This window comes from Magallana gigas, chromosome 9 (genome assembly GCF_963853765.1).
Source record: "Magallana gigas chromosome 9, xbMagGiga1.1, whole genome shotgun sequence".
NCBI classification, from domain to species: domain Eukaryota; kingdom Metazoa; phylum Mollusca; class Bivalvia; order Ostreida; family Ostreidae; genus Magallana; species Magallana gigas.
The window spans coordinates 10,474,963-10,489,053 of NC_088861.1; the positions used below are offsets into that span (position 1 = coordinate 10,474,963).

A 14,091-nucleotide genomic window follows, 5' to 3' on the forward strand; every position below is an offset into this window, starting at 1 on the left:
AATTCAATCACTCCGATGATTTTATTTTGAAGACACTACAAAAATAGAACTGCATTATAAAAAAATCAAATGCGAATTTATCATAAATTGTAAATTTTTATATACTTCATACAGCGAAACCTAAAACAAGTAATTCTGTATAAATTGAAAAGGTAAAGTAAAATACTTAAAAATATGTGTCAGAAATGCCCATATTCACAGCAAAGCTTGTATACATAGCGAAGATTGTTAAAACTGTGACCACCCCTCGACTAATACTATGACTCAAAAATGGGTTCAAAGTTTAACACAGAAAAATACCGACAAAATTAATTAAGAACATGATGGTATAACTTGTGAAATAACTTTGCTATCATCCCAAGGTATGGAGATTCAAATGTGTTCAAACTGTAACTCCCAGGCCAATACTGGGCCCCTGGAGGGGCTCAAAGTTTCAAAATTCAATTATAAAGAAAACATGTTTAACAATTTTCTTCTCAAAAACAAAATGCAAAAGTTTGTGGGATAACTATGTGAGCATCCTAAGAAAATTTATATCAAATTTACTAAAAAAATTAAACATGGCGAAAATAACTGAACAGTGCACTGCTACATTTAGTTATTCTACTATGTAAGCATTCCCATATTCTCATATGAAGGGCACAATTACCTTCTTTTACCTTTAATTTAACAAGCAATCTGAGAGTTTTGCATAAGCAATACACGTCCCCTACCGATTTGTGGAAATTGTGAAAACAATGCACTGTTATGCAGAATATCGAACCCGAACATTAAAAAATTAAAATATATAAAATTAATTTTCTCGAAAATATGTCAACCAGACGCTACAAAAGTGTAAACTTGATCTGTAGTTTGACATTTTGAAGCAAATTTCATATTATTCCTCAAACGCTTAAAGAAAAAAAGTGTGGAAAACTGAAGTGGGACAGACAGACGGACGGAGAGACGGACGGACTGACGGACGCAGAGGAAAGCTATAGTCCCCTCCGGTGAAAACCGGTAATGGACTAATTACCAGTATTTAGTTGATTTAATTTACAATTACGTTATCTTTGATACACTGAGGTCTAGAATACTACTGTCTAGTAATGGCATTTGTAAGTTGATGACCTATATGATGTCCAAACAAGTAGAATTCTTTTATGTATTTTTTTATGTATAGTGAAATCCATCTTCGCTAACAAAGGGCTTCTCATAAAGCATTGAAGTATGGAGACCGATTATGAGAAGCGTAGTGTATCGGAACCCCTTGGTTAGCGAAGATGAGTGAAATCTTATTTAAAAGGTGATACAAGAACGTATTTAAGGTGAGCAATGTGGCCCATGAACCTCTTGTTTTCTAATATTTGTACATGGCAATTTTTTTCATATGTACGTGCACATAAAAATTCAATACCCACAATGATACAGAACAAACTTAAGTTAAAAAGAAAAAACACATTATTTATCAATATATTTTAGTGATGAGTTGTATTTTTACATAGTAATTTAATTTTTGGCAAACTTTCGATCGGTATACCAGTATCATGTTAGAGTTACTTTTCTTTATCTGTTTTTACGTAGCAATTGGGGGTAAGAATAATGTCTCTTGCATGTAAAGAGCGCAAAGTGCACAAGATTACAAGTTTGAAGAATTACAGTAGCAGCTAGCCATTGGGCACGAGTCAAGATGATAGGTCGTGTGGTAATTTTGAGATTTAGGAAATATATCTCTTTGCTTGATTTTTTGTGTTGTATAAGACTTTTAGTTTAAGTTTATGGTACAAACGATGACAAGAGCATCAGACACTCCAATTAGAAGTGATAAGGTTCCTATTTTATATGTTTACAACTGAAGAATAGTTTTAAGTTTCATAGAAGTATTTATCAGTATAATTGTCTGTCTATTTTCGTAAATGGAGTTAACCGTGTCACTTATAACACATTCGTGTACATTCATCCAACGTTAGTTAATGGTTGGTCTGTTGGTGTCGGCCACACAACGTTGTTCCAATATTAGAGCAAAGTTTGATTTTTGTTGATATGTTGGCGTTCAGGTATACAACGTTGGTGTAACGTTAGGCATTGTATGTTGGCCTCTGTGTTCTAAACTAAGTGTTCTAAAATAAGAAATTGTCTATTCAACATATAAAAGGCTCTAAATATTTTGACAAAACGTGAAAATTTTGGAACATTAAATTCCCCATCTTTAAATAGCCATTGCGATTAAAATCAAATGTATTTTGTTTATAATGTTCTATATCTACGTTGGTTATAGGAATATTCTCCATTACATATTTTTGAATATTAACATTAATGAAAAAATAAACAAATTAAAACAGAACTTTTTTCTATTCATAAAACAGATCACAAACCGTGTTGACGGAAAATTATTTACAAACACAATTTTATAGGGATAGGAAAACAAATTGATTGATGTTTTCAATTTTTTTTTTATCAAACTTTTAATATTTCAACAAAATATTGAGAATAGAAAATATGAAATGAAAGAAAAACATGTAGAAAAATGATTATAAGTTTATAAGTCCTCAACATAGAAAAGTCAATGCAATTTTTCAGTGTTTTGTTCATCTAAGTCTTAAAATGATTTTTAAGGTATTTAATCTCTACGTCCAAGTGAAAAAACCCATTTCTTTTTTAAATTCTCAAAGATAATCTCTTCTTCTGTTAACTTTAATCATACTGAAAAAAAAAATGAAATTGATTATAAATAAGGGACAAAGTACAAGAATACAATGAATTAGATTTCTTTTGAGAGAATATAATTCTAAACCTTCCTTTCTTTACCATCCACCCAAAATACTTACATTATGATGTCTTCTGTACACCATAAACAACGTGCACTTCTCCTTTGTATTGCGAGTACAAATGCAATACGTGAATAGAAGTACAATCTGAAAGATGATCATGAAATATATTCTGAGTTGTTGGTGTATTATTATAATCTTCAAATAGCCAATAGGTACTACTAATGATTATTATACCATTTTTGGGAGTTGATTTTAATCAACTCTCCTATGCAGTTACTCTGGCAAACCGAAACTGAAACAGTGTTTGGACCTAAGCACAAATCATCACCGCTGACAAGAGTTAGTTCTTGAAAATAATCGATAAATTCGATGTAATGTACGCTGACGCAATTTTTTAAAGTAAACTTATTGATAATTACCTTGAAAATAGTCAGATTTTAAATAGTACGAACAATTTAGGAGTTTTTTGCAGTCGTATGTATTCCTACGCCAGAGTTCAATATAGTCTCGTTCAACCGTCTCCGTACATCTCCGACAAGCAGAGAGTCGGTCTATAGTTAGAGGTCGCATCATCAAGCTATCACGTGACCTGGTATCGCTTACTTGTCGGAGATGTACGGAGACAGCCGAGCATCTGGTTGAACGAGACTAGAGTTCATTATTGGTTGGATCCATACAATTTTTGAACTATTCCGAGTATCGATACATAGTTTGATGAAATCAATTCTATTTTTAAATATTAGACAACATGATTCATAAGAGGTTTTCTCGAAATTCTTGTCGAAAAAGTCCGAGAATTCATATTATAAAAATGTGCGTAATTCAAATACAGATTATAAACTACTTGCCAAGCAAAATAACATATCATTGATTTTAAGATAAATAATAATCGATAAAATCAACTCCCGTCAGTACTTCGGTACTTTGATTATGACTTGGTGTTTGTCTTTGGGTTTTTGTTTTGATTTGGGTTTTTTTCTGTTTGTTTCTTGTTTGTTTTTTTTAAGGAGGGGGTGTTTTTTCTGTTGGGGGGGGGGGGGGCAATTTGGGGTTTTTTTTATCCATTAGTGGTGTGTACATTTACTACTTACTTTAAAGGTAAAATTATAAATTTCTTCTTTTTTGTGTGAAAATCGAATAAAATTCCTACATTATTGTGATAATCCCATTATTTCACCACTAATATGGAACCAAGCATTCGGTGTTTACAACTTCTGTCATTTTGAAAATATCACCATAATTTAGGCCTTTTTTGCTGAAATGTTGAAATGATGATAATAAAACAGTCGATACCTGTACAAGAATGATGGAGGTTGCAGCGACCGTCAAAAAGAAAGACCATCTTGTGAAGGTCGTGATCATATTTATTTAGGCCTTTTTTTTGCTGAAATATTGAAATGATGATAATAAAACAGTCGATACCTGTACAAGAATGATGGTGGTTGCAGCGACCGTCAAAAAGAAAGACCATCCCAGAAGGTCGTGATCATATTTTTCACTAACCGTGATGGCTGACACCAATCCAATAAGACCTAAAGAGAAGATTTTTTTTTACAATCATCATACTGGGTTGTGATATAATATGTCGTGTGATTCTAAAGTTTATCCCTTAACCAAGAATATAAGTTTTTATGAATATCCATAGAAAAATATTTAATCGAACATTGAAATTTTTTTTTCCTGTAAACTTTAAAACCTTACCTATTTAAGTATATTAACTTACGTTAATGAAAATGATAAAACTATTTTTCGAATCAGTACTATTCCTTATGAAAAAGAAATCGATATATTTATAGATGTAAATCATAAAAAACAAAATAGTATCTTACCCCCAGCAGCATAAAAGAATGAATACAGACTACAGCAGCCATTAGCGCATTCATTGTCGTCCGATTTTCCGCAACAGTTTATGCAAGAAATGCAAAGCCAAAACAGTGGAAATATGGTCAAACACAGGGATGTTGCTATATTTAGTCCAATGATTGTCTTGTCAAATACTAAAATGAATAAATGAATACTAGTGTGCCATCAAAAATTATATTATTAAACTCAAAGGGGTTTCTCAAATTTTAGGTTTAATTTTATGAAAAGCAGTTCTTATAAATATTACAATATTACACATCAAGGGATTTAAATAAGAAACATAGTGGCGATTTTCAAATCTCATTTATCGTCTGTAATATGAAATCTTATCATAAAACAATTTTGTTATAACTTTATACTATGGAAGAATTTCTTACCAGTGTATCTGAATTCTTCAAATAATTTAATTTGTTTTACTTAACATATTTATCGCGCATGTTAACTTGAATAAACTGCTTGTCAAAATATTTAACTCAAACTTTGCATAACATAAATAAGTTGCATGTGGACATAGATAAGGTGCATCTGACATATTCAGCAAGTCACACGTGCACATTTTTCAAAACTTGTATGCAATTTATTTTGCAGGTCAACATTATTATTTTGCATGTTGACTTAATTATCCTGCATGGAAATTCATTAAATATTAATTTGTACACCTTGCGTTGAGATAACAGTTGTATGCCACCAGATATCGGGTAAGTGAATTTTCCAATGAAAAAAACCAGGATCCTCTTTTTAAAAAAATCTTTACTTTGCTTTTCAAAACATTTATAACGCAATCGCATATTCCCCTGTATGGGGAGAGGTGGGGGAGAGGCAGCAGATATATGCCACTGTACTTGTTTGTGACTGTTCAAAATTGTAAATGTAAGAACATTTCCTTTATTTAACCTAAATTTTAGGAAATGTTTAACAAGCTAAGAATTAAATTTTAATGTTAATAGCTTCAGAATATCTAAACAGCGTAATAGATCTGGCAAACAGTTGGTTTTTACTTTAGAAATAGCAAGAATACATCTAATACTAGTGATACAAATAGTATACAAGGTATTTCCAAAATGAATATTTTGAATCTTATCAAGGTAAATCATAATGTTTAAATATGGGCCGTGCTGTGGGACGCGAGTGTTACCGACGATCGATTGTCGACCGACTATAGTTTGAGGCAATAAAATGTACGTATTTAAAAGGTTCCAAAGAAACAGATAATCACGTTTCTAAACTTAGCTTTCGCTACCAATAAATCTTGCAAAGGTCATCTTAAAAGAAAACACCAATGGTCATATATGATTTAACGAGAAGAACCATGACAATATATTTTTAACTATTACCATTTTCACTCTCGGGACAGTCTCTACTGTAGAACAAGCCGTGATGACAAGTTCTTGTAGTTGGTAATGGAGAGGAAGAATTGGTTGAGTTTGAGGTCACTGTTTCTTGCATTGTAATCCAATGGGACGTCGATAATCCCACGTTGAACAAAACGATTACAACGAATGCGATGAAGGCAAAAAATCCAAACACCACGTCCGACATGGCAACTTATTAAAAAGAAACTGAAAATAAAATTCGCAGAAAACCACCCGAAATCCTTTGAGTAAATATTGATATGTTTTACGATGCGACCGTTGGGGCGAGCGCAGCATGTGATCAAATAAGGAATTATGAAAAATCAATAAAAATAAAAGTATCAACGTAACGTAAATGAATTTGAATGCAAAATAAAATATAAACATGCCTATTTTTTCTAGTAAATTTTCATTATTCATAATTTATAAGATTGTTTATCTATTTAAATAGAATTTATCTCAGATACAATGTTGTTGAATAATAATTAAAGATTATAACATTATGTTTATTGCAGTTTATTTCCTTTTTTCTTGCAGCAGACATTTTTCTTAAACTTACATATAAAAAATTGACTTATCATAGAGTCCCCCCCCCCTCCCCTTCGGTTTAAGAAATAATATAATTTACGTTTAAAAAAAAAATTTGCTGATCATATAAGAAAAACGGTTTTGGACCCCCCCCCCCCTTCCCGGGAGGATGTATTAAATGTGAAAATAAAGATACCATTGAGCAGTTAAATAGCTAAATGCATACTACGCACTCACCATTCCTCACCCGGATTAGAATTTCCCTGATTTTGAGAATTTCTTTTTCATTTTGTTTGTAAATATTTTTTGAATGATGCTGCCGCGCCCCCTTTTAAAAAACGTTCCTGAAAATTAATTACTGTAAATATATAGTGAATAAAATAAATGTGAGCATTCATTCAAATGAGAGCAAGTTACAACTGTTTCCTATTTTAAAACAAAAAAGAAAGATGTCCCCATTCGTTAGCTTTGCAAGATTTTGAGAAGATTTTGGTATTCATATTTCAGCAGATTTACAATAACTACTTAGAGTAATTTCCCCTTATTATGACGTCAAAGTTCACGTCGGTCAAGTGTCGTCTGTCTCTTTGAAAAACCCTGAATAAAAAAAATAAGTGAACTATACTGTTTCGTTTACTTTAAAAGCATGATATTCTTCAAATTACACAATTTATCTTTTCTCAAAAGTTTTACTTTGATTCTCGTGAGAAGGAATAAAGTCTAGTGAGATCGTCCGACATTGATAAATTGCATTGTGGGTCAAAATTTACTGACTCCGAAAAATTCTGTGGGATCAATGCAATCGGCAATCCTCGGCTGATTCCGCTACGCTCCATACAAACGTCGAGTGCGCGAGACATCCGAGTAGTTCCGAGTGGGATCAATGTGCAAGAAATCCATTGTGACGTCACTCGAAGGAACGACAACTCTGTTAGTCTTATTTATGTAATGGAATTATTTTATTTACAATGCATGATGTACATAGTCTTTTATCTTGTTCTCGTGAGAGTGTGAAATGGGAAACCATATTTACAGGGAATTACTGGGACGATTAAAACAAGGCATTACTGATCCGATTTACTGACGCCCAAAAAATCCGTTGAATGAATGTGCAACTAGTCCGAATTTTCTATTCACACACGCCTCGCTTCGCGCCGGCGCTGCGCTTCGGCGAGCTGCGCTCGCTATAATTACCTAACTAATGAATAATCATTCTCCAGAGGTCGTGCTACACAAGCAAAATAGTTCTCCCAGTAACGTTGAAATAAAAATAAATAACGGCGTTAAAACAATTATTCATAATCACATTTATAGACAAAATGAAGAATTACATAGATTTTAATTACATTTTGTCCATCGTTTAAGTTTGTACACGAATCTTGTACATAGGGCGTTGACAGAGGTGTAAGCGAAGATTGTGTAGCACGACCTCTGGTGAGAGAATGATGAATAATATGAAAGGCATTTTTAAAGCGGAACATTGCGTTTTTAAGGAGGTTGGCACCTAAAATACTGGTGCTGTCAATCATCCAAAAAACCACTTGGATATAAAGATGGGGACCCAAAATGTTCAATTGATTTATTTGTGACCCATGTCACATGACATTTTTTTGAAATATAGGGCCACAAGCAGAAATGATAATTTTTCTGAATTTTATGTTAAAATTTGGCATGGAAATTGATTACTTGAAGAAATGAAACAAATATTTATAGTTTGAACTATTCAAATATGAGTTTGATACACTCACTCAGTAGCTGTGAAGTTAAACACATGTGGTGACTATAAAAGTAATATCTTTTTAAGACGTCAGTCTTACTATGACGTAGGCAACATTCTTTATACAATATAAAATATTTTTTTAGCCAATCAGAAAGCGCGTTACAACCAGAATTAAATTATTACTGTATAAAGTTACGTTTTATTTTATTTATTTTTAAATAAAGCATCATTATCAAACTTTTGAGAAATACAATGTTATCTTTAAAACTTTCTAATGCTATTATCTGTTTGTAGAGCTATTGTAAGGACTAAGAGAATCACATAGTACGTGTTCCTATTTGCAAATATATTTGTGTATTAATATGATCTACTGAAGTGGTAAAACCTTTAATAGAGGTCAATAGGTCAACTTCATGAAGCCATAATGGTCATTACACGATCTAGATTTGTGTTTTCTTGATGCTTTATATATGCATACAGTTTTATATATTATAAACATTGTAATATGTTTGTTCAATTTCTTTGTAAATAAATGATTTGCCTTTCTCAAACACACTGACAGACATGAAATAAACTATAGTGTTGAAACGTTTATTAGGTTAATCATAAACTTTGTTGTTACCAGATCATATAGTCAACAAGGTATTTTGTGGATAAAAAATATGACAATTCAATCACTCCGATGATTTTATTTTGAAGACACTACAAAAATACAACTTCATTATAAAAAAAATCAAATTTGAATTACGGAGAAGGCTTGCATAGGCATTGCCTGCTGCCTAATCCATTTATGTAAATGTATATTTGCATGATAAAATATGATCAAATCAAATGCGAATTAATCATGAATTGTTTACAGCGAAAGCTAAAACAAGTATTTCTGTATAAATTGAAATGGTAAAGTAAATTACTTCACAACATGCGTCAGAAATGCCCTTATTCACAGCAAAGCTTGTATACTTAGCGAAGATTATTAATATTGTGACCACCCCCTGACTAATACTATGACTCAAAAAGGAGTTCAAAGTTTAACACAGAAAAACATAGGCAATTTGAAAATTTAATTAAGAACATGACGGGATAATTTGGGAAAATACTTTGCATTCATCCCAAGGTATGAAAATTCAAATGTGTGTGTTCAAACTGTAAGTCCCAGGCCAATAATGGGGCCCCCGGGGTAACAATTTTCTTCTCAAAAACATAAATGCAAAAATTGTGGGATAACTATATGAGCATCTTAAGAAAATATAGATCCAAATTGCTCAAAAATAACACATGGCGAAAATAACCCTGTAAACAGTACACTGTTACATTTAGTTATTTTACTTTGTTATACTTTCATGTTAAAAATTCAAATCTGATTGGTTTAGACGCAGTTCATAATCCCTTCTATTACCCTCAGCGTTAGCAACGCACTTAGCAACGGGTAACATTACAAATTGTTACCTGCGCGAAAATTATGCGCGTACGGTTCGCCGTAGAATTCACGTTATTCCTATATAAAAGCAGTAAAGTTTTCTTTAAAATTAAGACATTCAGTATAATAATATAAATAATGCATGTTTGGTAGGATAACAGTTGAAATTGACACCCCTCGAAAACAATTGTCATCCACCGCTTCGCGTCGGTTGACAATGGTTTTCTCGGGTTGTCAATCTCAACTGTTACCCTCCAAAACAGGCACTATTTATATAATGTAAGCATTCCCATATTCTCATATGAAGGGCACATTTACCTTCTTTTACCTTTAATTTAATTACCAGTATTTAGTTCATTTAATCTACAATTACTTTATCTTTGATACGCTGAGGTCTAGAACACTAGTAATGACATTTGTAAGTTGATGACTTATATGATGTTCAAACAAGCAGAATTATTGTATGTATTGTTTTATGTATAGTGAAATCTTCCTATTTTATATGTTTACCTCTGGAGAATAGTTACAGGTTTTATAAAAGTATGTATCATATAAATAAGTACATTTGTCTATGTTTGTAAACGTATAACATGTTCGTTTCCATTCATCCAACGTTAGTTAATGGTTGGTCTTTTGGTGTCGACCACACAACGTTAGAACAAAGTTTGATTATTGTTGGTATGTTGGCGTTTGGCTATACAACGTTTGTGTAACTTTAGACAAAGTATGTTGGCGTTTGGGTATATATATACGTTAATGTAACATTGGGCAAGGTATATTAGCGTTTTGGTATACAACGTTGGTCTAACATTTTGGCATGCATTTACCAACGTTAGTTTGGTTCAATGTAGCCCATGACATTAGCCAAACGAAAGCTTGCTATCTGGGGTGACATATGCTTGTATTAAAACATTTGTTATGGTAGAAAATATTGATTTCTTATGTGTTTTCAAATAAGAAATTGTCTATTCAACACATGAATGGCTGAAGATGTTTTGACAAGGAGTGATAATTTTGGAACATTAATTTCTCCATCTTTAAATAGCCGTTGAGATAAAAATCAAATGTATTTTGTTTATAATGTTCTACATCTATGTTGGTTATAGGAATATTCTCCATTACATATTTTTGAATAAAGTAAATGTAAAACTATCCAAATTAAAACAGAACTTATTTCTATTCATAAAACAGATCACAAACAGTGTTGACGGAAAATTATTTACAAATGCAATTTTATAGGGATAGGAAAACAACATGATTGATGTTTTCATAAAAAAAATTTTCATCAAAATTTTAATATTTCAACAAAATATTGTGAATAGAAAATATAATATAAGAGAAAAACATGTAGAAAACTGATTATAAATTTGTAAGTCATCAACAAACAAAAGTCAATGAAATATTGAAGTGTTTTGTTCATCAACGTCTTTAAACGATTTTTAAGGTGTTTAATTTCTATGTCCAAGTGAAAAAAAAACATTTTTTTTTTATTCTCAAAGATAATCTCTTCTTCTGTTAACTTTAAAGATACTGAAAAAAAATGAAATTGATTATAAATAAGGGACAAAGTACAACAAAAAAATAAATTAGATTTCTTTTAAGGGAATATAATACTAAATCTTCCTTTCCCCACCATCCACCCAAAATACTTACATTATGATGTCTTCTGTACACCATAAACATCGTGCACTTTTCCTTTGTATTGCGAGTACAAATGCAATACGTGAATAGAAGTACAATCTGAAAGATGATCATGAAATATATTCCGAGTTGATGTATTATCATAATCTTCAAAAAAGCCAATAGGTACTACTAATGATTAATATGCCATTTTTATAACTTGGTGTTTGTCTTTAGGTTTTTGTTTTGATTTGTTTTTTTCTGTTGTTTCTTGTTTGTTTGTATTTTAAGGAGGTTTTTTTAGATCCATTAATGGTTTGAAGATTTACTACTTACTTTGAAGGTAAAATTATAAATTTCATCTTTTATGGGTGAAAATCCAATCAAATTCCTAGATTATTGTGATAATCCCAGTATTTCACCACTAATATGGAACCAAGCATTCGGTGTTTACAACTTATGTCATTTTGAAAATATCGCCATAATTTAGGTCTTTTTTCTTCCTTTTTTTGGCCATAAATTGTGAAATGATGTTAATAAAACAGTCGATACCTGTACAAGAATGATGGTGGTTGCAGCTACCGTCAAAAAGAAAGACCATCCCAGAAGGTCGTGATCATATTTTTCACTAACCGTGATGGCTGACACCAATCCAATCAGACCTGAAGAGAAGATTTATTTTTACAATCATCCTCCTGGGTTGTGATATATGTTTTGTGATTCTAGAGGTTATCCCTTAACCAAGAATATATATTTTTTTGAATATCTACAAAAAAAAATATTTAATCAAACATTCAAAAAAAAATATTTTTTTCCTTTAAACTTTAAAACCTCACGTACATGTATTTTTGTAAATTAACTCACGTTAATGAGAATGATCAAACTATTTTTTGAATCAGTACAAGTCCGTATGAAAAAAAATCGAGAAATTTATGGATGTAAATCATAAAAAACCAAAATACTATCTCACCTCCTGCCGCATAAAAGAATGAATACAGATTGCAGCAGCCAACAGCGCAATCATTGTCGTCCGATTTTCCGCAACAGTTTATGCAAGAAATGCAAAGCCAAAACAGTGGAAATATGGTCAAACACAGGGATGTTGCTATATTTAGTCCAACGATTGTCTTGTCAAATACTAAAATGAATAAATGGATACTGGTTTGCCATCAAAAATTATATAATTAAACTTAAAGGGGTTTCTCAAATTTTAAGTTTAATTTTATGATAAGCAGTTCTTATAAATATTACAATATTACACATCAATAAATATTACAAATCAAGGGATTAAGATAAGAAACATAGTGGCGATTTTCAAATCTCATTTATCGTCTGTAATATGAAATCTTATCATAAAACAATGTTGTTATAACTTGATACTATGGAAGAATTTCTTACCAGTGTATCTGAATTCTTCAAATAATTTTGTTTTACGTAACACATATATCGCGCATGTTAACTTGAATAAACTGCTTGTCAAAATATTTAACTCAAACTTTGCATAACATAAATAAGTTGCATGTCGAAATAGATAAGGTGCATCTGGCATATTCAGCAAGTCACACGTGCACATTTTTCAAAACTTGTATGCAATTTATTTTGCATGTCAAACATTATTATGTTGCATGTTGACTTAATTATCCTGATCATGAAAATTCATTGAATATTAATTCATACACTTTGCATTCAGATAACAGTTGTATGCCACCAGATATTGGGTAAGTGAATTTTCCAATGAAAAAAAACCCGGATCCTCTTTTTAAAAAAAATCTTTACTTTGCTTTTCAAAACATTTATAACGCATGTTCCCCTGTATGGGGAGAAGTGGGGGGGGGGGCAGATATATGCCACTGTACTGGTTCGTGACTGTTAAAAATTGTAAATGTAAGAACATTTCATTTATTTAACCTAAATTTTAGGAAATGTTTAACAAGCTAAGAATAAAATTTTAATGTAAACAGCTCCAGAATATCTAAACGGCGTAATAGATCTGGCAAACAGTCAGCTTGTTTTTACTTTAGAAATAGCGAGAATACATCTAATATTAGTAATACCAGGTATTTCCAAAATGAATATCAAGGCAAATCATAAAAAGTATTTTGACCTTCACTTTATCAATGTTTAAATATGGGCCGTGCTGTGGGACGCGAGTGTTACCGACGATCGATTGTCGACCGACTAGTTTGAGGCAATAAAATGAACGTATTTAAAAGGTTCCAAAGAAACAGATAACCACGTTTCTAAACTTAGCTTTCGCTACCAATAAATCTTGCAAAGGTCATCTTAAAAGAAAACACCTATGGTCATATATGATTTAACGAGAAGAACCATGACAATGTATTTTTAACTACTACCATTTTCACTCTCGGTACAATCTTTACTGTAGAACAAGCCATGATGACAGGTTCTTGTAGTTGGCGATGGAGAGGAAGAATTGGTTGAGTTTGAGGTCACTGTTTCTTGTATTGTAATCCAATGGGACGTCGACAATCCCACATTGAACAAAACGATTACAACGAATGCGATGAAGGCGAAAAATCCAAACACCACGTCCGACATGGCGACTTATTAAAAAGAAACTGAAAATAAAATTCGCAGAAAACTATACGGAAGCTTTTGTGAATCATTATCTCACCGAAAAATTAACATGAAATGCATTTTATTTCGGAAAAAGGCGTTTAAAAGCAAATAAAACCATTCATAAATGCCTTGACAGAAGACATTATAATGCCTATTTAAATAGCATTATTACGCCTTTCTAAAAATGAAATCTAAATCACTTTTTCTTACTAAATAATACATGTAGTTTGTTTCCTTTCACAATATTAATTTGCTTTATTT

General features: G+C 31.7%; 2 protein-coding genes across 2 annotated transcripts; both read right to left on the reverse strand.

Annotated features, from left to right (window-relative positions):
* Nucleotides 1-6: 6 nt before the first annotated feature.
* Nucleotides 7-6,191, reverse strand: LOC136269533 (uncharacterized). The gene is made up of 5 exons (XM_066072225.1): nucleotides 5,948-6,191; nucleotides 4,580-4,747; nucleotides 4,173-4,282; nucleotides 2,808-2,894; nucleotides 7-2,682 (listed from the first exon to the last, which is right to left on the reverse strand). The coding sequence occupies exons 1-5, from the start codon at nucleotides 6,150-6,152 to the stop codon at nucleotides 2,674-2,676; spliced, it is 579 nt and encodes a 192-aa protein (XP_065928297.1). The 5' UTR covers nucleotides 6,153-6,191; the 3' UTR covers nucleotides 7-2,673.
* Nucleotides 6,192-8,886: 2,695 nt separating this feature from the next.
* LOC136271768 (uncharacterized) lies at nucleotides 8,887-13,848 on the reverse strand. The gene is made up of 5 exons (XM_066072226.1): nucleotides 13,605-13,848; nucleotides 12,221-12,388; nucleotides 11,803-11,912; nucleotides 11,284-11,370; nucleotides 8,887-11,160 (listed from the first exon to the last, which is right to left on the reverse strand). Exons 1-5 carry the CDS (start codon nucleotides 13,807-13,809, stop codon nucleotides 11,152-11,154), a joined length of 579 nt encoding a protein of 192 aa, XP_065928298.1. The 5' UTR covers nucleotides 13,810-13,848; the 3' UTR covers nucleotides 8,887-11,151.
* Between the last annotated feature and the right edge of the window lie 243 nt (nucleotides 13,849-14,091).

Excerpts from the sequence above, each read along its gene's own strand:
- LOC136271768 (XM_066072226.1), bottom strand. The coding sequence starts at position 13,809 with ATGTCGGACGTGGTGTTTGGATTTTTCGCCTTCATCGCATTCGTTGTA. Across the intron at positions 12,389-13,604 it reads TTGTACCGAGAGTGAAAATG|TATTTGACAAGACAATCGTT; the intron begins GTAGTAGTTAAA and ends TATTCATTTTAG. Across the intron at positions 11,913-12,220 it reads ATTCTTTTATGCGGCAGGAG|GTCTGATTGGATTGGTGTCA; the intron begins GTGAGATAGTAT and ends TCTTCTCTTCAG.
- LOC136269533 (XM_066072225.1), bottom strand. The coding sequence starts at position 6,152 with ATGTCGGACGTGGTGTTTGGATTTTTTGCCTTCATCGCATTCGTTGTA. Across the intron at positions 4,283-4,579 it reads ATTCTTTTATGCTGCTGGGG|GTCTTATTGGATTGGTGTCA; the intron begins GTAAGATACTAT and ends TCTTCTCTTTAG. Across the intron at positions 2,895-4,172 it reads CCACCATCATTCTTGTACAG|ATTGTACTTCTATTCACGTA; the intron begins GTATCGACTGTT and ends ATCATCTTTCAG.